Source organism: Onychostruthus taczanowskii, unplaced genomic scaffold (assembly GCF_017590055.1).
Source record: "Onychostruthus taczanowskii isolate IOZ18803 unplaced genomic scaffold, ASM1759005v1 scaffold4, whole genome shotgun sequence".
NCBI classification, from domain to species: domain Eukaryota; kingdom Metazoa; phylum Chordata; class Aves; order Passeriformes; family Passeridae; genus Onychostruthus; species Onychostruthus taczanowskii.
Genome location: NW_024501459.1, coordinates 8164754 through 8190492, shown reverse-complemented (window position 1 = coordinate 8190492; position 25739 = coordinate 8164754). Strand labels below are relative to the sequence as shown.

Below are 25739 nucleotides of genomic sequence, written 5' to 3'. Positions count from 1 at the left end.
TTCGGGCGGCACCGGCCGAGCGCGCCGCGAGCGCCGGCGGCTGAGCCCGAGCGGCGGTGGCGGCGGCCGGTGCGCGGAGGGGACCGGGCGGGCACAGGGCAGGGCGGCCGAGCAGAGAGGCCCGGAGACGGAGGGAAGGAGGGCGGAGGGCGCCGCCGGAGCCCGCGGCAGCTCTGACAGCATCGGAGAGCGAGGCACAGTAGGGGCGAGAAAGGGGCCGCTGCGCGCCCCGTCCTTGCGGGCAGCGGCCAGGCCGAGCCATGCCTGACGCGCCGGGGCCGGGCCGGGGCTGAGGGCGGCCGCCGGGGCGCTGCGGGCACCGCGGGGAGCGGCGGGCCCTGGGAAGATCCCTGCCCGGCTAGAGGCATTCTGAGCCGCCGGTGCCCCGCTACGTCCCTGCCCTGCTGTGAGAGAGGGAGCCCGGGCGGCTCGGGGGCTCCGTGCTGCGCCCCGCGGCCGTGGCGGCCCCCCCTATGGTGCGCGCCGAGGATGGCGGAGAGACGGCGCAGGTGAGTGCGGGACCGGGGCGCTCTGCGCTTTCTGCCCCCCATCCCCTCCCGGGCAGTGCTGCCTTCCACGCCGCCGTCCCGAGCCCAGGTGCCCCCCCGCCCTCCGGGATCCCGGCCAGGTGCTCCCCCCGCTCCCCGGGATCCCAGCCAGGTGCCGCCCCGCCCCTCACCGCTGCTCTCGGCCTCCTTCCACCGCCCCGGCCTCGGCTGTCACTGCCCACCTCCCTCCCCCCTCCGGCACCCTCGCAGGTATCTCTTCTCGGGCTTCTGGGCACCACCTCTCGGGTACAAATCCCGCCTTTCCCTTGGCAGCCGCTCTCCCTTCTGTGCTTTCGCTCAGGTCGTCTTTGTTGTGGCTTACCTGGGCAGCTGCGCTTGTCCGTAACAACTGCGTTGCCTCTGCAGTAGCTTTCCATGCTGGTTATTTTCCTTTTGCTGGAGTAGCACTTTTTCCTTTTCACCTCCCAAGTTGCGTTGGCACAGCCTTGATATAAGGTTTGGGCCTGTTGATTCTTTCAGTATGTTCAATGCACCTACTTTTTCTCAGCTGATACGTTCTTTGACTGAAGCTATCCCAGTCTAGCCTGAAATATTCCTAAGAGATCACGTTTTGCACCAGAGCTCCAGCAGCTACCCTAGATGGCTTTCCTACATCTTTTGTTATATTGATATGAGAATGGGTGTGTCTTTGCTTTGTATTCAGAAGGTGGGTCTTGGAGAACTGTTTTGTCACTATGGTTATTCTTGTCTTAAATCAGTTTCTGGAAAGTTATAAAGAAATGTAAGAGAAGGATTAGGATTGGGAAAGGAAAGGAAAGGATACTCGGTGAGTTATCTATGGCATCTGGGGTTTGTTTTGAATGTATACTTTTCATGGAATTGGGGGTGGTTTCAAAGCTAAACATACTAAAACTGCTTTTGCATTTTCCTCTGACATAGAAAAAATTGTAAGAGAATATTTTTCTGCAAAGCTGCAACTAAAACAAGAAAGCAATGCTTTGGTGTTCTAGTTGTGTAAGCCACAAAGGGCTTTGCTTGCAGAGGGTGACTGCTGAAGCTATCTGTGCTTGGCTCTGCAAGCATAGCTTGGAGACAGCGTGTTTCTTGGCACTCCTAATCAGCATTTTGTAGTTTAAGGGACTTTCACCTGTGGTATTACACACAGTAGTTTCATTTTTATCAAACTTTAGATTGTATTATCTCCCATGGCTGTGGAGTGCTTTGATTTCATGATTGAAAGTACAGTGGGTTGTGGATAGCAGAGGAAGGTTTGGTTAGAGATTTGTAGCCCGAGGCGGATGTTGTGTCGGTGTCTGATGATGGTATCTCCAAAACTATATCATTGAAGCTCTGAGTTTTCAGGAAAGTGACTTCAAGACTTTTAATCTAGGTGTGAAGTAAGGAGAAAGTGTAGTTGTTTTGCAACCAATGGTATTAAGTTTAATCTTATATTCATTTAATGTTAAGCTTCTCTTGGTTGTTGCAGTTGCAAGCTTGATTTGTTTTCTTTTAATGGTTCTCAACTCAGAATTGCAAGGACAGCTAGTGCAGATCTCACAAAATATGTACTTTATTGTCCCAGATGTCTTATTTGATGAAACTTGGTGGATGCCTTCCACTTTGGTGCAGTATTTTAGCAGTTGCATAACTGCAAAAAAATTGTCAAATGAGCAATAACAACCCCGTGTGTTTAAAAATCTTGTCTTTTTAATTGAAAACTTAAAGTAGTAGTCCCACTCACTAATCAGGATTTGATTTATAGTCTATCACAGCACTGGTCTAGGCAAGACTCGGGACTAGGTGGTTGTTCAGGTGGAATCGAGGTGCGAGAGAGGGCAGTGCCTGCCTGGCTGCCAGAGGCGCCGCTGTGGCTGTGGGACACGGAGCTGCGCGGCTGAGAGCTCCCAGGGCAGGGCTCTGCACCGCAGCTGCCCCGTCAGCGTCACTGCCGCGCACATGGAGCCCTTCTCTGCCTGGGAATCCCTCCGACTTTTCTCCTTACTGGACACTGCTCACGAAATAGTTTGCTCTGCGGTGGGTGAGGAGGTCGTGTGGACAAAGGGCTTTACAAGAAGGCCTGACTTTAATTATTAGGAAAACTGTATGGCCCACTTGGTGTGACATGGTGTTATGAGAAGTGTGTTTTGGTATTGCAGTCCTAAGATAGGTCCCTGAAATTTGTCAAATACCTGTGAACAAAAGAAAAAAGAGGAGTTAGTAGGGAGGCAGAAAAAACTGTTACTTCTGAGTTTAAGTTCTCTTTTTGTAAGTCTTAAGCCACTTAATACAAACCTCTTAAGGTGTTTGCAGCTCACTTTTTTTTTCTGAAAGTACGATGGAGAACTTGCTGTTGACCTTCCCACAAGTTTGCTGCCCTTGTCTTTCAGCAACTCAGCGAAGTTTTAATTCGCTTATGTTTTACTGCTGCATCATGGAGCTAAGTGGGGCAAATGCAGATGTGGTGTAGGATGTAGAAGCAAGTCTGAAGGAGTTGGGCACTTATTATCCTGTGGAAATGCTTTTTAATAAACTATGTCCTCGGTGGCTAACAGGAACAGATTTAATGGAGAATAACAAATAATGTGTAAGTGGTTAATCAGCGTGCTGTGCTGATCATTGCATGTTCTAGAAAATAATGGAGAGATTGTCCATTCAGTCTGTTCTTGGGACACCAGCACAGGTTAATTTCATTACTGGGGAAGGGTTTTTTTATACTTTTGATTAAAAAATTGAAGTAATTGTCAAGGATGAGAAGAAATAATTTTTGTTTTGAACCTGAATTTGTGATATTTTTATCATGCTTTGTACCAATAATAAAATGGAGAAAAAATTACACTGTGAAACTGCTTTTAATTTAAGTGATGTGTTTGGATGGGAGTCCCTTCTTTGTGCCTTTGGTATAATTAATGCAGGGGCACTGCAGCTCTTGTTGTTAGAGCTAGGTTTCCACATGTGTTTGAATTTATGCTGGCATGAGTCACTGACACAGAAGTTGAAGCGATGATTCCATGAAAAGCTTCCCCGTGCCGCCTGTTTGGAAGGCTTTGTGTATGCAGGCTGTGGAGTTCCGCATTTCCCCAGCAGATGGAGTGACCTACGCGGAGTCGCGGAGGTACGCGGCTGCCCTGCCGCTCTGGCTCTGCGCTTTGAGGCTCAGCACTGCGGCCGGAGTTATTTATTCTGGAACGTATCTGTCTTCAAAGATTTGTATCTAATTCCTGTAACACCGAGGCAACGCTTTTAGTCAAGTCTGGAACCCACTTAAAATCTCAAGTTGAGATTTACTTATTTGACGTTCTTGTGGTGTTTGTTGTTTCACTTGTGGAGGTGGATCATGAATGTATTTTGAAGTCTTAACAAACCACTCTGTAAGCTCATGAATGTAAAATAAAAATGAAAAAATGTATTAGAAATACATGAATCTTAAAAAGAATTTTTTACTTCAAATTTAAATCTTGTCTTGGAAGGAGTTTTCTGTCCAGTGTGTGGCCTTGAAATTAAAATTAATTTGGTAATTTGACATGGTGAACTGCTAGAGGCAGACCCTGTGATCATGCAAATCCCATATGTTCTGTTAGAACAATATGTACAGATTGGAAAAAAGCTGCAAGTAATTAGAAAAAAAAGGCTTTTCAGAGGTATTTTAAACTCTATTTTTATATTCTTCACTCATCTGTTGTATTTTGCAGTGAGGAAGACGATGACTTTCAATATATGGATCATGACTATGAAGTACCACAGCAAAAAGGTTTGAAGAAGATATGTAGCAAGGTGAAATGGACCCGTGAAGAGGTAACACTTGTTTTTTTGTTTTACTCTGATCCCTACCTGATCTTCTTAGCTCATGAAATATGTTATTACTTAGTATTGTATTGGGGTAGCATGTAAAATTTATTGGCTGAGGTTATGTCTTAACAGGATGAAAGGCTAAAGAAGCTGGTGGAACAAAATGGTACAGATGATTGGGCTTTCATTGCTAGTCATCTACAAGTAAGTTGAATCTGTTTCAGTTAAGTTCTCTTAATATTTATTTACTTTGGTCATGTCTAGCTTGAAAACGAAGTGTAATAGAATCAGAAGTAAATAATAAAAACTATTTTAGAGGATTCTTCTAAAACAGACTTGATCTAGCTCAGACCTTGAAGAACCTTATGGGCTCAGTCTTCATTGATAGTCTGAAATGATCAAAAATACCTTCTGTTCACACTTGCTATTTGTTTTCATTATGGAATACATTCCTGTATCTTACTGGTTCCATTACTCATGGTGGCTGGATCCAGAGATCACAGGTTGCTTCTGAAGCAGTTAGGAGTGGGTTACATCTGAACGATTGCTTGAAAGGAGCGGGCTGAGTTTCTTAACTGCCATAGGCAAGGGGGCACGTGTGTTTGTTAGGTTTTTTTTTTTGTTTGGGTTTGGTTTTCTTTTTACAGTGATTACTGCTTCCCTGAGGTAATGGTAGACAGTACCTACAAATAGAATTGATGGCGTTTGTTTCTCTTCTGAACAAATGTTATAAAATGCCTGCTGTAAAAACATGGTAGAATATAAGGCTGAAATCACTTCCTAGAAGTGGTATTGGATTTTAAAATATTAGAAATCAAAAATATTGCACCTCCTTCTACCTTTGAGGTTCTTACAATATTGTGTGGGATGATGTGGTTGTATGAACTTCCACTGTAAGGTGAAAAAAGACTTGATTTCTAAATGATGAACAACTATAACTTTGCATTGTTCTCATCATGTTTTTGTGCAACTGTGATACTTCTAATTTTTTTTCCAAGTGGCAAAATATAGATATCATGTAATAAACTCAAAGCTTCTAAATTTAAGTCATGCATAAGCAAATCCATATTCCGTACATGTACCTTATTCCCTTATAAAAATCAGTGAAATGAGTGGATGGCAGAGGAGAATCAAAAAGCTTTTATATTAAGCTGTTTGAAAATACATTTGGTGATACTGATACACAGGTGTAGTATGGAGTTGCATTTAACAGATCTAATGATTTAGTAAATAATTCTCCATCTAAAAAAAAAAATGCTTCTGGAGACAAAAAACCTGTTCAGTTGGGCCCAAGTGAGGTTGAAAAAATGTTCCCCAGTTATCATAGGAAAGAATTGTGCATAATCAGGTGCCTGCTGCAGAATCATTGATGTTGGAAGGAATTTCTCTGGGTCATCTGGCTCACAGCCCCTGCTCAAGCAAGGTCAGCTGGAGCAGGCTGCCCAAGACAGGGTTTGGGTTTGATTATCTCCACAGATGGAGCTGCACAGCCTTTTTAGGTGACCTATTGCAACAGCCAAATAATAGAGGCTGGCATAATTCACACTTATCTTGTTACTGATGATTTTTTGCTAGGAAAGCCAAGGGTATCTTGAATTGTAAAGGCCCTCAAACTGCTGTGCTTTCAAACCCTCATTTCTTTGCTGGACTAGGCATAGATAAACCTTCCCTCCATTCTGCCCAGAAAAAGTGAAGATGGCTTCAAGGTCACTCTCAGGAGCGAGAGTGTAGCTTGTAATCGCTTTTGATTTTTTTTTGTGGCTAAGACAGACTGAAACAATTATATTGTTTCACTCCATCTTTTGTTTTGCTCTTCTCTCCAAATCATGTTATGATTTCAGAAATGTCTAGAAGATAAAAGCACTAAAAGGCCACAATTTAAAATGTTTTTTGTCCAAATGGTAACAGCTATTCTATATTGAGTCTGTCTTTTACAGCTTCTCTTCAGCAGGAAATGATGATGTTTTGTAAAAAACTGTGGTGTGCTTTTAATCATACAGCTACTACTTGTCATTAGCTTGAAGGTACTGTGGACAGTGTCATTTCATGACATGTTAGTGTTCTGGGTGTTTTTTCTAGTCTTGCAGACTGCTACTTCTTTAACTTCATATTAGCACTACCAAGTAAAGGTGGTAACACCTTTACTTGGTAGACAAGACCAGCAAAACCTTGCAATTGGTACTTGCTATCCAACAGCTTGCACTGGAGCAAGTAAATAATGATGTCCTAGTGTTAAAGTATGCTATCCTTGGGGGGCAGGCTCTTACCTGTATATTTCTAAGCATTGGACCAATCCTTTCATATAGACAGTTTTTAGGAGGCTAAGTGAAGGTTACTTCTCTTTCATAACTGGGAACAATATTTCAAAAGATCTTTAGTGAAGCTACAGAAAAGAACCATCTGTCCTGACCAGAAAAAACAATGTTGTTTAATTAGTATATGTTAACTAAATTTGATCTAAATCTGTTTTCCTTAACACTAGTAAAGAGCTGAGAATACATTCATTTGGGATTTAGCAAAAAATGTATTATTTTATTTGAAAGGAAAAGTGTTTCTTTAAAAAATTTCTTGCCTTATTTAAGTTATAAATAATGTTGAAAATAGATCAGCCACAAAATTCAGAGAAAGTGTGGAGTAATGAGGACAAAAATAAATATAAATTTTTCTGTGAAGATGAGTAAGTTCTGAATTTGATTATCAAGCTAGTACATTGAAATAATTAGATTAGAACTTTCATGCAAGGTTGTTTTTTTTTTTCCAGAGAAGGGTTTTTTTATAAACAAATGGAATAAGAAATAATGAGGGAGAATTTAACTATTATACTTAGAAAAATTTCTAAATAAGTCTTTTAATTTGAAATAAGCTAATAATTCATGCTAGAATGTATTTACAGCTTTATGTATTTGAGAGTATAACAGCTACACTGCTCTTCTAAAACTGTTTCAGAATCGTTCAGATTTTCAGTGCCAGCATCGGTGGCAGAAGGTACTAAACCCAGAATTGATTAAAGGTCCCTGGACTAAAGAAGAAGATCAGAGGGTAACAAAAACTAATTGATACTCTGCTCTTTAATAAAATTGACATATGACTGCTAAGAATGTGTACTTTTTTTTTAAGTTCCATTTCCATGTAGTTGATGTCTGATGCATCTTGTGATGTGGATACTTTTATTACATTATGATGTATGAGAAAAAAAAATCTTAAGTAGATGGAATGTCGGGTCTGCTCAGGCATTTAATTTCCCATTAGTGAGATTGCTGGCTGAATTACTCCAGCTTACCAAGTAGGGGGGATCTCTTTGTAGCACTAAAGGTCAAAGGTCTCATTTACATCTTTTGTTCCTCAAAGCCACCAGACTTGAAGGGTTTGGAAATAAGGGAAATTATTTCATAACCTACTGTTACAACCCTGAGATCTGCTCATCTGGTTAGAGCATAGTGCTAATAATGCCAAAGTTGTGGGAGTGATCCCTGTATAGACCACTGGACTCGATGATCCTCCTTGGTGTAAAGAAGCTATCAGTGTTTTAGGCTCCTTTTTCACCTCACTGTTCTTAATCCGTACTGTAGCCTTTTGCCTGCACAACCTGGACTGCCTGGTAGGGAGATGCAAATACAGATTTCTTGAGGTATTTCAAACTGGTTTCTTGTTCCTACTGTTTAAACTCTTCTAACATATTTTAAACTACTATTTGCCAATTTATGAATATGGTCTTCCCAATCGATTTCTTTTTACAGTTCTCATTAGTCTTTTAAGAAAAAGCTTCTATTTTGTAAAAACTCCCAACCTCCATTCCATTTCTAGATGTAGAGGTGTGGGTCTTTTCTCATATGAATATTGTTGAAAATAGTCAAACAAAATGTTTACCCATTTTTGCCTTTCCTAATGTCAGCAGTGGGTGATAGAAAGGAAACTTCCAAATGCATGTTTTCAGCAGCATACACTTAAATTCTAAACGGAGAGAATTTGGAGTTACTAATTTCTGATTTCTTGAAAAATCATTTTTAAACCCCCAAGTCACTGTATGCCTCCTTATATCAGTTGCCAGTTATAATGCTATTCTAAAATGCGTGTTTATCAGTTTTTTCAGCCTTTGATTAGGTAAATTAGGTTTTGAAATTAAAATGTGCTTTCATCTGTATTGCAGGTTATTGAATTAGTTCAGAAGTATGGTCCAAAACGCTGGTCTCTAATTGCAAAACACCTGAAAGGAAGAATAGGCAAGCAATGCAGAGAAAGATGGCATAACCATCTCAATCCTGAGGTAAAAAAGTCTTCGTGGACAGAAGAAGAGGACAGGATAATCTATGAAGCTCACAAGCGTTTGGGAAACCGATGGGCTGAAATAGCAAAACTTCTTCCTGGAAGGTGCTTTTCAACTCTATTTGTGTTAAATGTTGGAATATGAAAAGTGCTCATCTCAGTACCCTTTCAAATCTTAACTTGTTAGTTGGAGAGCATCTGCTGAGACTTACATCAAAACATAGTTATCTTGATAGATGCTAAAAATCTTTTGCATTTGACCTGTATTCTTTAAAAGATGTCAAAGCCATAGAAAGAGCTCTAACCGTTTGAAGGTGTCTTCAGATTCCTCCTGATCACTTAAAAACTGTTTATAATAGAGCTGAACTGAATTAACTGCACGCAGTAGTAGAAAAATGATTTGATACAAAACTTGATCTCAAAGTGCCTTCATTAATATGCATTTGAGGGTGAGTTTCCTGGTTTAAGATCTGATAATTTTTTTTTTTTTTTTTTTTTTTTTTTTTTTTTTTTTTGGTGTAGCACTTGTTGAACTGGATGCTTGTAAAAGAAAATGTTAAAATCTTAGTAACCTTCAAAAGTCCAGACTTAGGAGTCATGCATTGCAAAGTTAGTTGGTTACCATGAAGTCTCTAACATGAAGTCTCTAAGTTAAGAATGAATTGTATGCATTGTTTGCCTTATATTCCTTTCAAGTTTCACTGTCATGCCTGTGGAAAACAAAATTTTAGTGTGTGAACAGTTTAATAAAATAATTTTTTTAACTTGTACTGTTAACTGAAATTCACTGTTAAGCTGTCCCTTTCTGAATTCAGTTTGTGTGTTCAAGAGGTGACTGTCTAGCTGTGTCTGAGGAGTGTCAACATTTGTTACCTTGGTGTAATGAGGGATGTGTGCTTAAAAATTTTGTGTTTTGATGAAGTGCACAATCCACGACTCACAGTAAATCCTTTGGAGGAATGGGTTGCATCTAAATATAATTTCGGAGAGGGAAAATGAGTTTGCCAGAAGACTTCCTATTTACTAGCCTGTTTGTTGTCAATAAATCTGACACTCTTAGCTAAAGACTGCTAAAGATCATAGACCTAGAAGATCTGTAGAATTCAACACTATTAGGATGAAAAAGGGGAATACTTCTTGGAGTGACCTTAAATGAAGAATGGGGCTTTAACCAATTTTTCTTTCTGTGTACCTCTACCTAAGGCTAGGAATAATAATGCTAGTGTTTTAGACAGTAATGCAGTTATAGTCTACCCTTGCCTTAATGTTTAGTGTTAGGAGTGATTTCAGCCTGCTTGTCAAAATGCCATGCCTGTTTTATCCTATCCATGATCAAGGGCATGAAGAGGTAGAAGGATGTTCTTCCACAAAGCCGCACATAAAATACAGAGTGGGGGTTGCAGGCTAGGCTGTCCAGAAGAGATGTCTTCCAGTAGCAAACACGAGCCAAAGTGCCTCTATTGTGTTGTGGGACAGTGAGGTGATTGTCTTAGCTACATGTACTGTAGATTTATAGCAGAGGGGTAAATAATTATATGCTCATTAAATTATTCCAAGTATCTAAGAAAAACGTTCCCCATCATGATTACAGTCAGAACCAAGGCTTTCTCCTTTTCTGCTTTTAATTTCTGGCACGCTTGAAGTTTAGTAGAAGAAAGTTCTAGTTTAGTAGAAAAAAGAGTAGCCTTCTAGTCATGCCAAAACCCTACTGATAACAGAACTTTTGGTCTAAACTGCTGGCTCTTTCTGGATTTGTGGCTTCAGATTCACCTATTGTACAAACTATGTCAATTTTGTCATATATTAAATTTTAAGATTTGGAAACCAGTCACTGTTTTATGCTTTCGTTTTAGGACTGATAATTCAATTAAAAATCACTGGAATTCAACAATGCGAAGAAAGGTGGAACAGGAAGGATATTTGCAAAGTGTTATAAAGTCTGAAAGCTCTAGTTCTGCTGAACTTCAGCCCCAATCTTGTCTGACTATGGAACACTTGCACACTCAGAATCAATTTTATGTGCCTGTTCAGACACATGTAAGTTCAAAATTTAGAATGATAAGTATTTCACAATTTCAAATAATTAATTTGGTTTGAAACAAGAAACACATCGGAAAGATTGAAGATCTGTTGAGTATTTTTGTGATTTTATAGCCACTCCTGATTTGTTAACCATAAATAATTAATGTATAATAAACTAGAGTTAATTTTATATCCTCATTTTCTTGATGGTTTGTAAAATGTTTTATGTCTTTTTAGATTCCAGCATATCAGTATGCTTCACCAGAAGGCAGCTGTCTAGAACATACTCCATCTTCTTCCAACATAGTTCAGGTAAATTGTTAACAGCCTTCATAAATTAAAGAGAATTTACTTCATAGTATTATTCTATGAAAATATGTGTATCTTCAAAATGTCTGTTAGTCTTTATCATTCACCTACATTTATATAGGTTCCTTTGTAAGTAAGCTTGCTAGTGTAATTGGTAGTTTTAGGTAGGAAAAATGAAGGTCTCTTCCTATATCACAGAAACATGATGCTTTGTGCTTATTTCTGACAGAAATATGGCTTAAAACATTGTCCACTTGTTAAATCTTGAGGCTGAATTGTGACTATATTAGTATTACCTAGCTTATGAGAGGTTTAAAGACAAGACTTTACTATTTACATATATGTAATAAATATAACCCTATCTGAACAACTCAACTTACTATGACTTGCACTTCTGGCTGTGCTTTTTTGTTCTCATTAGGTTTTATTTCTTTCTCACTGATAAACAACTTTCAATCAGTTGCTCTTTTGCAGCATTCTAAATCCTGAAGAATTAAGAAATTTTAAAACAAATGGAAATTTGATGTATTATTTCCTTTTGCTTTTTTGGGCTTACTTGGAATATATCTGAAATTCCTCATGTGGTGCAGGATGAATATAGATCTTGGTTTCTCATATGACACCTTGGAAGAATTGTTTCTTTGGAATTAGTGGAAGAGGTATTTTGACACAAGGAATAATACATGGATTTTTTTGTGTTAGATAGAGGAATTCTATAGACCTCTCTACCTGACCTGAAGTTTCCCTGTGCAGGTTGTCTGTTTCATGTTGCATTATCTTTATAGGAATACAAGTCACAACAAAGCCTGAAATGGCTTTTGATAGTCTGGATTGCCCTACACAGAAAAGTATAAGATACTTTCTGCTCCTTGAAGCACTCTTTGAACTGGTGATAGCATATATCCTCACCTATATTTATAGCAATAATGAAAAGTTAAGAACAAACAAACCAATCAAAACCAATTAGTTAATTATCTTTTCTAGATAGTAGTGGTGGGATTGCTTGTATAAATACCGTGTCAGCAAATGCTGATTTGAAACACTTTCTTGCATACTTAGTGAGGTTGAATAACACGCAGTTGTAGAAGGAATGTGAAACCAGAAACATATAAACCAGTGTGCCAGCACTTGGTTCTATTAAAGATAGAATATAGTGACTTTAGTTTAGAAAGTGCTTTAGCACACAGATAACTTACAGGCCATATTAGACTGCAGTTAAAATACCACCTTACACACCACTTTAACATCAGATCCATCTCCTGGTAACTGGAGATGTTTCAGTTGTGGGTGACTTCTGTACTACAAAATAGGATACAACCTGAACAGTTCTGTTCCCTCTCTGTGTGGATTCCTGTTAAAAATACAGCTGTGTTATAATGCAGAATCTTTACTGTGAAGAGGTGATGGAAGTAAAAAATAGTAATGGCTTCTTTCTTAAATTTTTCAGCAGCCATTTATTGATGATGATCCTGATAAAGAAAAGAAAATAAAGGAGCTTGAATTGCTACTTATGTCAGCAGAGAATGAAATCAGAAGAAAACAAATGTCTTCTGTAAGGACTGTAAATTTCTCTAAGTATTTGAATTTGCATTACTGAGGTTAATCCTCAGAAATTCAGTAATGGTTGTGTGGTTTAGTGTGGTGTTTTTTTCACCTGACCCTCTAAAATCAAACCTATGGCTGTTGCATTGGAAAACAAAAATCTATATATTAGAACTGAGATTACTTATTTTTAGTGCAGTTTGCTAAACTGAGAAGACAGCAGCAATATGACCAACAATTTGGCTGTTCCTAAGACCCAGTACTTTAATCCTCTTCAGGAGGTGACACATTTGATATCATTGCCATTCAGTTTTAGGGATCAGCAGTGTTGATCTCTGCTTAGTAGAGGTGAAAAATAAATGGATTTTGCCCCATTTGATTTCCAAATGTCCTGTAGATTATATTTTCTTCAAACTTCAGTGTGAGTTCTTGCAATACTTAATATCCACATTTGGACTTGACAAACACTAAATAAATACGCACTGTACACAATTTGTGTATAAATTCAGTGGAATTTCCCTAATTCTGTAAATTAGGGTGACTTGCAGATGGCAGTCACTGATTTCTTTAGAGGGCTGTGCATATCAGACACCTAACTAACCCAACCATATTGATCATTAGTTTAGGTTACAGGTGAACTTCAGATTTTATGTGGCGGAGTTATTCCTGGCATTCTTTTGAAACAGTGCAGTTCTGCTTATCTAGTAGAATCTGGTTTGCTTCTAGATTTCCAGTGAAAATTAAAATTTGTTTCTTGGGTACTAAGCAATCTACTGAAATGGGATAACCTTTTAGAAGTTTACTTAGCTATTAATGCAAAATATGCATTAAAAAAACCCAGATCAAATAAGTAGTATTTCACACTCTAGAAGCATTTGCTAATCTTAAAATTAGAAGTTCAGTGTTCTATACTGAAGATTACTTCATAATACTGACCTTAAAATTAGAAGTTCAGTGTTCTGTACTGAAGAAGACTTCATATACTGGCGTTCAGATACGCAGGAAACTTGCATCAGAGATGGCTTCCAATACAGCCCATAATTACTTAAATTGTGAATGTGTATAAGATATGAATGTGAGGTAAGATAAAAATCTTACACGATTTGAGAATGTTGAGCATGTTAATGTAAAGAGAAGACTTTAATTGAAGCAGATAATTACTATTTGAAAATGCCAAAATTAATAGTTACGCTTAGTCTTTTTTTCCACACTACTTTTTTTTTCTCATCCTGCAGTCACATAATTGACTCTTTTCAGCCTCTAACTTGAATAAGATTAATGTGTTTCTTCACAATTTTTTAGCAAGCTGGAAGCTTGTCTTGTTGGTCTGGAAATTTTATCATGGAGGATTGTTTGCCTAATACACTAAGTAGCCTTGAGGAACAAACAAGTAATTTCTACAGCATGGATGAGACCCGCATCACACCTGTTCAGCAGAATTCGCCACCTAAGTATTTGGGTGTAGAAGCAAATAGAATGTTAACACCTCTACAAACCATTCCAGAATTTGCAGAGGCACTAGATCTTATGGAAATCGTAAGTTTGTATCCCTTGTTAAAAATAAGTATTTAATTAGGAATGTCAACTTACACAATAGTGTAAAATACTCTTAAATTACCTTATTATGTGTTCGTGTATAATTTCTACCTTATCAAGTGCTTTATTGCCTGTTTTAAATGAATTGTGTCTTAAAATATCCAGTGTTTTATGATTGTATGAAAGACGCAGAGAGAATAATTCAGTATATAGCTTGTGGAGGTAGAGGGCAGGTAGATTGGCTTGGACATTCTGAAGTAATCTTGGCTAAGCCTGCTTGTGTTTTGCATCTTGCCCCACAGGATCCAGTAGCATGGAGTGATACGTGTTTTGAGCTTTCCGAGGCTGTTGTATCCCCTGTCAAGCCAGCTCCAGTGAAACTGATGCGGCTCCAACACAGCGAAGGGGCTGCCGAGTGCCAGTATAATGTCGGCGTTATGCTTGATGGCAAAAACAGCAGCATCAGTGGGGACGAGGAAACAGTTTTTTCAACAAGCTCAAACTTAACCAAGTTCAGCAATCCACCTGCTATCCTGAGAAAGAAAAAGAGATTGCGTGTGGGGCAGTCCCCGGTTACGGAGCTGAACGATGGCTTGTGTAGCGACACCGTCAATGTTGCACTAAAGCGGACGCCAGTGAAAACACTACCATTTTCTCCATCGCAGGTGCGTGTATAAGTACGGCTAAACATGAAGACTGGGGTGGGTGGGTCATAAAATGTAAGTAGTTTCTTCCCTAGTAGTACACTGAAGCCTAAATAAATATGTCAAAAAACTTCTTAAAACATGTGCATGAGGGTAAATATATTAAAAATATACTGTTGAACAACCTCTATTTTGAAGACTGATGGGGAGGGCGGTAGCAGCAGTGGCAACCTGTGTCTCAGCTCACACTTTCTCATGCAAATAATTGTTGACAGAGATCTTCCATCTCTGTCACCTAATTAAGGAGTAGGGATTTTAAGAAAAAAATCAAGGTATCAGCAATAAGTGTAAGTCCAGAACAGAGTATTGGGATTTGTCAGTAAAAGTTTTTCAGATATATGTATATAATTTGGGAGTTTTTGCTGTTCAACACAATGGTGAAATTTTGTCCTGTAAGGTTGCTTTTTTTTCCCTTCTTGTGCTTAGTTTTTCAACACTTGTTCTGGAAATGAACAATTTAACTTTGAAAATCCTGCATTTACATCGACTCCAATCTGTGGGCAGAAGGTTCTTATTACGACTCCTTTACACAAGGAAATGACACCACAAGATCAAAAGGAAAATGTGGGGTAGGTTTATTACAGTAAACATCTGGTGGTGTTATTAAATTAAAGTTTAATACCCATGGGGTAATGCTATGGTGATCTCATTACTTTCAGATGCATGGTGGTTATATCTGTTGTGTAAATGAAGGTATTTTAAAATGTTTCTTAGATTAATTTTATTACATTGCTAATGATAAAATATTAAAATGTTGAAATGCACACGTGAACACTTTTCTCTGCTTGAATAGTTTTAGAAGTCCCACAATGAGAAGATCTCTTTTGGGTTCAACACCAAGGACACCAACTCCTTTTAAAAATGCTTTGGCTGCTCAGGAAAAAAAGTATGGTCCTCTCAGACTTATGGTATGTGATGATACTGTTTCTTTTCTTCTTTGTTGAAGTCTAAATGCCCTCTTGGTTTTGAAGTATTGTAAGCCTCACTGTGATCTTAAAAAGCATTTACATATCCTAGAGAACAGCTAGAATGTGAATCAAAACCACTACTGATCTGTTTGTTATACTTGTATCCTTCAGTGTAGTATGAAGGCATTGTCTTCTTGAATAGTAATTTAGTACATATAATCATTTGATCCACAGTAATCTTAAATGCATCAGTTTCATGTTTGTGAGTTGTTTTAAATTTGCCTATCCTTGCTAAAACTTTATCTCTGACAAGGTGGTTGCATAATTGCCTGAACTTTTAATACTTTAGGCTTCTATTTTTTCAAAAGAAAAATTATAAATCAGAGAGTGAATGGGTGTGGGTTCTCCAGCTGGGTAATCTGGTAAGAGCAAACTGCTGTAGATGAGTATGACTGACCTCATTATTTCAAACGACTTTGACATTTCACTTGAAAAACTGCATTATCTTTGAATCCTCTGGACTATGTAAGAGCTGAGTTGTTCTTTGATTTTGGTACTTCTACAGCACTAGGACTGAAACTAGGTGTTTACCACAGTGTGATAATCTTGAGTGATGTTTGCAGTTTCTTCATCCTAAATATCAGAATTTTAGTATAGCAGTTCATGATCCTCTGATTCTGCTGGCTGTCACACACTTTTTTTGTTTTGTTGACTATGGATAATGTTACTTTTTTTTGTTAGTTTGTTCCAAATGAATAAAATTTTTGTTCTCTTCCTAGCGTAGCTAAGGTATGTTAATGCATAATAACTTTTGGAATTCAGGAGACATATGCTTTTCAAATTCTGAAAAGATTCCAGCCAATATATATTGACTGCTTCTTTTCTGCAAACACAGAAGGTAGCTCAGACTTTGCCACAGGGCTTGGCACCATCTGTGTTACCCTATAGATTCACAGTCCCTCACTATGCAAATGGAGTGGTTTGGCATTCCTGTTTCTGTCCACTATTAACCTCCTGTTCAAAATCAAATTTTGAGGGCTTAAGGGAATTCTTCTCCTGTTGGTACACAAAGGAGCCATCTGTATGGCTTCTGTGAAATTCAGTACTGTACTTAGGACTATCAATGTCTTATTCAAAGACTTGTGTTAAAATTGGTATAAATTCATTTCACAACAGCAGTTACACATTTCCAGTACAGTTTTTAGTATGTTTTTATGCATGTATATATACATAAGTGTTTATGTAGGTATTTAGTATATATAAATTACTTTTATCCCTTTTATCAGTAGATAACCATTTGCAAACAAGTAGCTTGTCTTCTTCAATGCTACCTTGCATTTTTGAGGCATTGTGTGCATGTATAAGTTTTATCTGGCTCAAAATAATGTGGAGTAAAATGAACTTAAAATAATTTTCTTAGCCTTGAAATGTAGCCCTGTGGTTTTTAACTACAGTAGCTTAGGTCCTTTCTTGCTATGTTTTGCAAGATCTCTTTTCTGGCCTACATTAGCTGAAAGTACAATGTTCTAAGAACTGGCCACTAATAGACTTCCTGTATTTTCTTCAATTTTAATTAATGTTTAGTCACAACCACTTGCCTTCTCGGAGGAAGACATTAGGGAAGTTTTGAAAGAGGAAACTGGAACAGATATATTTCCCAAGGAGGAAGATGACACTTTGTATAAAAACTGCAAGCAGGAGGTAATATGACAATAGTAATTTCAAATAGGGAATAACTGCTTTTAAATAATATTTTACAATTTTTCTCTGCAAAATGTTTGTTTCAGCACAACTTTTCTAAAAAAGTCAGAAAATCACTGGTCCTAGATCCACAGGAAAAAGAAGAAGTTGGGACCCAGCGTTTGACAGAAGATAATAGTTTAGATGTACAGGTAAGAATTAAACTAAACTAAACTAACTGAAGATCATCACTGGCAGCAGTATTAATATGGAACTGTGTATCTTTTGTTCTGCCCACTAAAATAAATTTTTTGGATTGAAGTTGCTAGATTAATGCATCTAGAAAGTGAAAAGTACTTTCAGTTTGAAATAATGTTTTAAGTATATAAGAAATAGGTGAGCATTGGGCTTGAATTCATGCATGAATTTTTCCTTTCAGTCGTTCAGAGTAGGTAAAATGATGTAAATGCTTTACAGGTTTGTAGCAAAGCTGTTTCCATGCTGGTTGCCTATAAACTTTAGCATACACAGCATGCTGAAGCTTTCTGTAATATACCAGGAAGATGACATTTGCTCCTGTGCTGTGCATGCTTGGCAGTCTGGCAAATGTGTTCTGAAAATACCTAATTACATATTAGGCAGCATGTTTTTCCTGCTCCACATAGTAGGGGAATCCTTTAAGAAATATCAAGCATGTCAAAGATGAAGTTAGTGTGCTTCCTTTGCCTAAAGGAATTTGAATACTTCTGTCTCAACAACCAAGACATGAAGAAATCAGATATGAGGCTATTTTGGTCCCTCTTTCCTTTAAAAAGAAGCTTAATGTTTTTTCAGTTGAGTAATTGAATAGCTTACTCATTAGTCTTGTAGGAAAACTTTTTTTCTGATGCTTTCTTAATGCATGTATGTGTTTAATGCTTAAAGAGTAAATGTCTGTGATTCTTGATTAGGTTTAAGGCTATATACAGTATGTAGGAGCCAAGGTTCTTAAAAAGCCAGTGTAAGGTGCTTAGGTCATACTCTTTTCCAGCTGGTTTTCTAAATTCCCTTCTAAAGTGCCTCTTAGACTCTGTGCCAAGCCTTGGAATCTTCCTGCTGGGTATTGGGTCCTCTGCCGCCTAGTGGGAATTGCCAGCTTCCCCAGGAACATCTCTTGGGAGGAGCAGCAGTGCTGCAGCCATTCCAGTCATGACCAAAATGCCTGCTGTTCTTTTAGTGATGTCTTGGTGTGACACATTATTGTGTATCACTGAGTCCAGGTTAAGATACACTGTGATGTTGTGGTCTATTAAAGGCTTTGGACTGGGGGAAAGTTGGGTTTTCCTTCATTTTCGTAAGGAAAGCTGGTGCAAGAACAACAACAAGAACATTCACTCCTGGCAAGAGAGAGTACACTGTGATGTTGTGGTCTATTAAAGGCTTTGGACTGGGGGAAAGTTGGGTTTTCCTTCATTTTCATAAGGAATGCTGGTACAACACGAACATTCACTCCTGGCAAGAGAGATAGTGGTAGTATCTTACTTAAGAGTGAAAAATATACCAATCTTTAAGTAGAAATTGTGTGTCCATGTGATGAAAATTTAGGAATAAGGTCTGATATATACTAATAAATACTAAAGGTGGTCTAATAAATATTTAAAGGTGGTTTAATGCAGTTTAATGGGGTGTTTTTGTAAGCAAGCAAATACTTATGCCATTGTTACTGTGAACTAATTTTTGGTCTTTAAAATTGACATATATCTGTCTTTCACTTTTGTATATTGAAGCTGGATTAATTTCTTTACTTCCACAGACATTACCAATATATATAAAATTCTTCTGGAATGATCCATACAGTGCTTATTTCAGTTCTTAAAGCAGTTCCTCCCCCTAAAATTCATGTGATATTACTTTTTTGGCTCTAGTCTCCTTGTCCTTACTTTCACAAAGATTGTCCTACATGTGAAAGTGATTAGTTTTTTTCTTTTAAACTGTTCTGTAGTTACCACTTTATCAGATCTTGTTCTTAACAAAATATATCAGAGTGGTATGGCCTTAGAGTAAAGAAACTGTCTGCTCAGTGGTACCTAAACCATGCCAGCAGCTGCTTCTTGTACTATGGATCCCAGTATGGACCAGGCTAGTTCTTCATATACTGTTCATTACATTTTCTTTTCAGATTCCTTCCTCGCGTCTTTCTGATAGTATTCACTTTATTTACATTTTGGCTTCTCTGAAGACAGCATTTGAAGTCTTTTTGTATTAACTGCTAATTATTATTCCTGTTCTCTACTTTCTTTTTTGTCAATAGTCAAAAAATGCATATACCACATCTTTATTAATGACACCATTGTTGGAAATACAGGACAACAGATGTAACCTGACATCAGAAAAACAGGATACAAATCCAGCAAACAAAGCAAATGCAGTAATTAAGAAGAAACTGAATGCATGTGCGACAAAAAATGTCAAAATGGAGAAAACTCTTCAGGTCTGGATTAATTCTGGTTAATTCTGGTAGTGGGTTAACAAAGAAATTTTGTATTGCTTTATTTTTGTCTTGCACTAATATCTAGAATTGTTGAAACCAGTGATCTAGTTTCAGAGTTTCCATGATTCTTATTTCTTGTAAGTTGGTCTTTTTTCTGCAGAGTGTTTATTCATAGCTAAGTTCTTTAAACACACCCCTGATGTTTCACACTTTGTTTCAGTGAAACAAACTGATGTTTCACTAAGATTTGGATGGAGGCCACGGAGAAAAACCAGGGTAGGGGAGAGCAACAAAACAGGTTTGGGTGCCCAAGACTAGGAGTTAGAAAACTTGAGCTGGTGCAAGCCAAACTTCTTTAGGACTTCAGTTTCTCAAATTTGTCTGGTGCTTACTCTTCATAATAAGCCCAGTGGGATTCATTAAGCAGAGTTTATCCACAGATTGTTTGGTAATTGTTCTTGTAACAGGCCTGTTCTTTTACATACATATATTTTCCATACTGATAAAACCATTGAAGCTAATTTTCTTTCTGTCCTCATCACCAGCTTTAAGAAGAGATTTCTTTGGCCTGACTTTGTAACAATTCCAGTTTGTCCCATAGGGAGTTAATGTATAAGGTATTTTTGTCTTCTCAGAATATCTACGGCTCTGTATTAATGAAAGAATTAAAAAAAAAAAAACAAACCCAGAAGACAGGACACCTGGAGCCTGATCTTCCATATTCTACTTAACTGCTTTAACAATGATGTTTTTAAGTAGAGAGACAACAGTATTGCTTTCTGATCTTTTCTTATAAGGAAGAAGAACAAAGTTCATTTAATTGTGATATTAAAAGTATAAAAAATAAAGAAAAATTAATTTTGCTGTGAATTGCAGCAAAGGTGAAATACATCTATCTGACCCAGAAGTGTGGTCTTCAGAATACTTAAAAGGGAAGCTTAGTCATAGTATAATCACAAATATTTTCATTGAACCATCTTTTTCCCTTTTTCTCTTTCCCCTGTGGTCTTCAGAATACTTAAAAGGGGAGCTTAGTCATAGTATAATCACAAATATTTTCATTGAAAAATTTTCACTGAGAGAAATTGTCTCTCAGTTTTGTGGCCTCTAACCCCAAGTCCCTTCCATGAATCAGGTTCTGCTAAATTTACAGAGAAGTTCAAACAGCTAATTTTCTTTGTGAATCAATATGTGGAACTGATCCTTTGGATCAGTTTCTAGCTCCATGTGGGAGGGAGAGGATCTTGCATTCTTCATCAGGCTACAATCAGCCAGTGTCAGGTCCAATTTGGAGCGGAAATGAATCAGCTTGAGATTCAGTACATTTTGTGAAGATGTAGGCTTTGCTTCGTGGAAAAAGCAGGACTAGTAGCTTAATTATTCTTCCATTCATCATTGTCATTCCCAATTCCTTTGGCATTTCTAATATATTCCCCAAAAATCTGACCATTCTTCCACAGCTGTCACTTGGTTCAGTGAAGTTCTTCACAATCTTCTTTTTCAGTTCCCAAATCATTTTACCTTCCTTGGTGTCTCCAGACAGCTATCAGTAATGTGTTTTTCTGCCTGTTGAACTTAGCACATTTAAAGAGGAAGATATTCAAAGAGAAGATAACTTAATTATCTTCCCTTTTATGTATTAATTGTTGAACTGGTTAGACTCTATTGAAGAGTGTTTTTCATTTTGTGTGTTTGAACTCAAAGCATAACCCAGATGCACTGCTGGGGAGCTGGATTAAGGGGTGGTGAGGGAGCTTTGTCACAAGTTTTTGGTATTGTACTGTAGAACTGGATCTTTCCCAGTAAAATATATTATTCCTTGGCTTTAATAGTTTATTACTACTCTGAAACATTGTCTGAGAATCGCTTAAGTATTTTAGTTTGTTAAAAGAACCTTTTTAACAGAATTTTATTTTATGCAGCCAAGTCGTGACTGGGAGGCAGTTGTTTATGGAAAAACAGAAGACCAGCTTATCATGACTGAGCAAGCAAGAAGGTATCTGAGCACATACACAGCTCCCAACAACAATTCAAGGTCTCTGATACTGTGATGGTCACTGCAGCTGACAACCATCTCTTTCCATTGAAACTGAAACAATGTTGAAGGCGATTCCCGTGTGATACTTGGGAATTAAGTCTTTGAGAGAGTCTGCCAAGGGAAACCTTAAAGCTACCTTAAAGCTTCCTTTCTTCTTTTGACTGACAAAGAACAGACGTGAAGCTCTTGCATTCTTTACGAAGGGATACCGCAAACAGTTCTGCAATGAATTTTTTAGATATTAAAAGAGTAAACCCCTAAAATATAAAGAAAGGTAAAATACATTGCAGTACTGACAGCATACAGTTTTTAGGTCTATTTTTCATATTTATTCTTTTGACTTGCATCGCTTTTTTTATCTGTTAGAGCATTTCAATATAGAGTAGGTTTATAGGTTGTTACTGGTTTCCAAATGAGCAACATACATGACTGAATGTGCTTTTGCTTATGTAGCATTTTTCTAGTATATAAAGAAACACAATGGAAAGGAGTACAAAGGAAGGATAGAAAGTTGCACTACTAATTTTTTTGGTATGCTGCAAAACAATGAAATTAACTACAGTGTTAAATATATTTATTTGCAAATGGTACTAGAAGTAGGCAGAGGGGGGTGAATTAAGTTTAGTGTAAAGCATCAGTATTTTCTTCATAAATCTCAAAATGAGATGATTGTTGAATGTATTGTACAGTATGTAGGAACAAGCAAAATTTTGTAAATTGGAAAGGAGTCTGTTTTTATAATTTATTTCCATTTCAAAGCTTAAATGTAGATATTTATATGTATGCAGGTTGTCTAGAGGCCAATGTTGTTTCCTGTTAAAACAGCTAAAATGGAAAAAGGACAAGTTTAAAATATATGAAATAGCAGAAGAATTACAGTGGTGAAGTGTAAAAATCTATACTGTATGTTACATCTACCTAAAGATTGCACTATAGCCCTAAAATCATGTTGGTCTACAACATAATTACAAGGTATTCCTATATTATACAGCAACTGTTCCTGTACCTTGTTTAAATATATTTAGAAAGAAATGGTGGGGTCTTATATGTGACCAAGGAGTACTTTGTCCTGCATAGGAACTAAAACCTAATGCATTTACCATATGTATATTTAATTACTTTTTTTTTTTTTTTTTTTTAAGAAACTTGGCACCTTGGATCTCAAAACAATTTATCTGCACTTAACTTTTTGACCATTATATACTGACTAAATGTTTGAAGAGCAAAGAGAACATTCTTTTATTTATGAAAAATCTTTGTCCTTATTTAAAGGTATACAGGTCACAACACTTGCTTTAGTTGCCTATTTTAGGTATTTGCACTTATTTTATGTCTTTATTTTTGGTTTTGAAGGAATGTTTTGGTTTGCTTTTGTTGTAGAGATTTTTATGTAGTTGATTTCGAGCAAATTATAATGGAGTGCTCTCAACAGAATACTGACAGGTAAATAGAATTGTACACTGTAGTTTTAGTTATTTATAATTCAAACACTCTTCCTCTCCACTCCCGGGTGTGCTGCTACAGATCGTGGCAGAATCGGCTTGCTGCTATGAGAGATGGAAAGAGCGAGCATCATATGCACTGTATGTAAAATTACATGATGTCAGGTTTCTAGTTAACTTTATGAGATCAACCAGTACTATGCAGGGTGTGGAAAGTGTTCCTAACACTTTAATATCAAAGATGGTAGAGAAGAATTAATTAGTGGAGAAATTTAACATGGGATGAGCGGCACAAGGAAGGTAATGGGTTCTTAAACTTTTTTAAAGCATCTCAAAGCTTATACAATCCTTGTTTTTATGAGCTTTTTGATATTGGCTCTGATAGTAATAGGCACAAACATTTTTAGCAGTTTTTAATTCACATCAAAATTTTAAGGGGGGCGGGAATCCTATTATAAGCAAGGGATCAGAAAATGCCCATCATGCCAGGATTACTCCTCACCTAGCAAAATTTAAAGGAGTCAATTGGAATTCTTGGCAGTACTAGATTTAGGTGTGCATTACCAGAATGGATTTAACAGCAACATGTAATGCTGGATAAAGCATTTAATTCACAAAAAATTAAATCAGACATTAAGACAGAATGACTATCTAGAATCTGGATGGTATATTGAAGTAGAAATGGTATCATCAAAGCTACCTATACCAAGTTTAAGCATAGATTTATGGTAAGTAGTAATAATTTGTGTTGGTATTGGTTGGATCGTTTAGTTAACTCCTACTTTGTTGCTTTAGCAGGAAGGTTTTAATCTTTCATATGTCAGGCATCTTATTACTTTTTGAATGTTGTGTGCATTTGCATTTCTTTCAGTTTATAGGTCAATTGTACATGCAGCAGCCAAACTTGCATGAAACCTAAATACATATTACACCATATTTTTGTTCTAAGGTTTGACATAACGTGCAACAAATGCCTTGTTTATCTTAGTTTTTGTTGTACTACAAACTTTTCATTTATGTAAGAGAATCTCACAATGCAGACCGTGTTAATGTCAGAAATAAAGCATCTATGTACCAGGTTACTGTAAGTGTCTTTTGTTTGAAAACTGTAACACTCAGTGCTTGTTAAAGCAACACGTATGTACGTGTGCCTGTGGAACTGCAAGAGACCTGTGTTTTCTGGACTGGGCAGAGACAGCAGATGTGGAAATGAGTGGGTTACACAGCAGGGTGGAGTCCCTTGCCAGTGCCTGCTTCAATCCAACCTGCATGTAAGCCTACTTATATCTGATTATCAGTTTATAGTTCTCTCAAAGCTGTAAAACTAATTTTTATGTATAGAAGACAATTAGAGGGATGAATGCTGGTAGTGTAAAGCTTTAGTTACATTTTTTTCATTTGAAGGATAGAAGTATTTTAGTATGTGTGCCTAAGTCGTGGGAGGTAAATGCAGTGTGATTTTTTTTTTTTCCTCCCCTAAGTAGTTCTCACATACATGTATTAATCTGAGTTAGTGTTAGACTGAAACTCTCTTATTTTGATAGAAACATGGGCATTCAATGCAAAATTTCAATTTCCTTTCTCAGTTTTGTCACAGTATAGATGACAACTAAGGTAATCTGTTGAAGGAAAAGGACAAGAGGGACTAACATGAGCCAGTTCTTCAGAAATAGGACCTGGTAATTCGTATCATCTAGCTTTAAGCTGCATGAGCAAACTCTTGACTGTTACAGGGGCTTTTCTGGGGATTTGGCTGTCATAGCCTCTGCATGAGTAACCTGCAGACATGCTTGTGTTTGTTTGCAAGTGAAGTTTTCCATCACTTGGGACAAGTGAGGTGAAGTTACTAGAGCTTTTGTTTGTGCTGGCTGCTGATGTCTGAAATGGAGGCAAAGTGTGGGTAGAGGAAAGCAGAGTCTAGTGATGTAATAAGTTTCATTTTTCTGTATTGCCTTTTCTCAGTGAAACAGTAGAGCAGGTGGACAGCCAGTAAGGCAGGTTAGGCGGGAGCTACAATCCCAAGTTTTATTATAATGAAAACTCAGGAAGCTTTTCTTATGGGTCTGACTTACTTGGAAGAAACAGGAATTGATTGGTGAGGATAATCCCAGTTCCTACTGCTGTTAATCAGATTTTACATGAGAATGACTCTATTAGATTTGCACCAAACTAAAACTGATCCAATGCTGTGAGTGAATCAAGTTTTGTGAAATAAGGGTTTTAACACTGAATGTTAATGGACCAAGGTTGCACCATACCTGTGACCAAGACACACAATGCCAACAAAAATTTTGAAACTGAAATTGATTCTTGCATTTGGTTTCATGACAGATACTCTGATAAAGGTTCAGTACCTAGGCAGAAAATAAACTGATGTCTTCTAATGCTAGACCTCATGTAATTTTTTTTCACAAGTTTCCTTGACGTTGGATAAGCTGAAGCTTTACAGGCTTAAATGCTTACTTTCATGAGGAAGCTGTGGATTACTGTTTCTGAGCCAGCAGAGCCAAAAGATTGGTCCTTCTTGAAG

General features: G+C 37.6%; 1 protein-coding gene across 1 annotated transcript; it reads left to right on the top strand.

Moving 5' to 3' along the window:
* The first annotated feature begins 190 nt into the window (after window positions 1-190).
* MYBL1 (MYB proto-oncogene like 1) lies at window positions 191-22051 on the top strand. The gene is made up of 16 exons (XM_041412748.1): window positions 191-509; window positions 4199-4301; window positions 4428-4499; window positions 7242-7334; window positions 8443-8663; window positions 10412-10595; window positions 10818-10892; window positions 12337-12441; window positions 13734-13967; window positions 14270-14632; window positions 15098-15240; window positions 15465-15579; window positions 17164-17280; window positions 17367-17471; window positions 19550-19729; window positions 21652-22051. Exons 1-16 carry the CDS (start codon window positions 490-492, stop codon window positions 21778-21780), a joined length of 2259 nt encoding a protein of 752 aa, XP_041268682.1. The 5' UTR covers window positions 191-489; the 3' UTR covers window positions 21781-22051.
* Window positions 22052-25739: the final 3688 nt, after the last annotated feature.

What these genes read in the sequence shown, in the direction of transcription:
- MYBL1 (XM_041412748.1), top strand. Translation starts at nt 490, where the DNA reads ATGGCGGAGAGACGGCGCAG. An exon ending in TACCATTTTCTCCATCGCAG is followed by an intron (nt 14,633 to 15,097) that starts GTGCGTGTATAA and finishes TCTTGTGCTTAG; the next exon opens with TTTTTCAACACTTGTTCTGG. An exon ending in AAATGGAGAAAACTCTTCAG is followed by an intron (nt 19,730 to 21,651) that starts GTCTGGATTAAT and finishes TATTTTATGCAG; the next exon opens with CCAAGTCGTGACTGGGAGGC.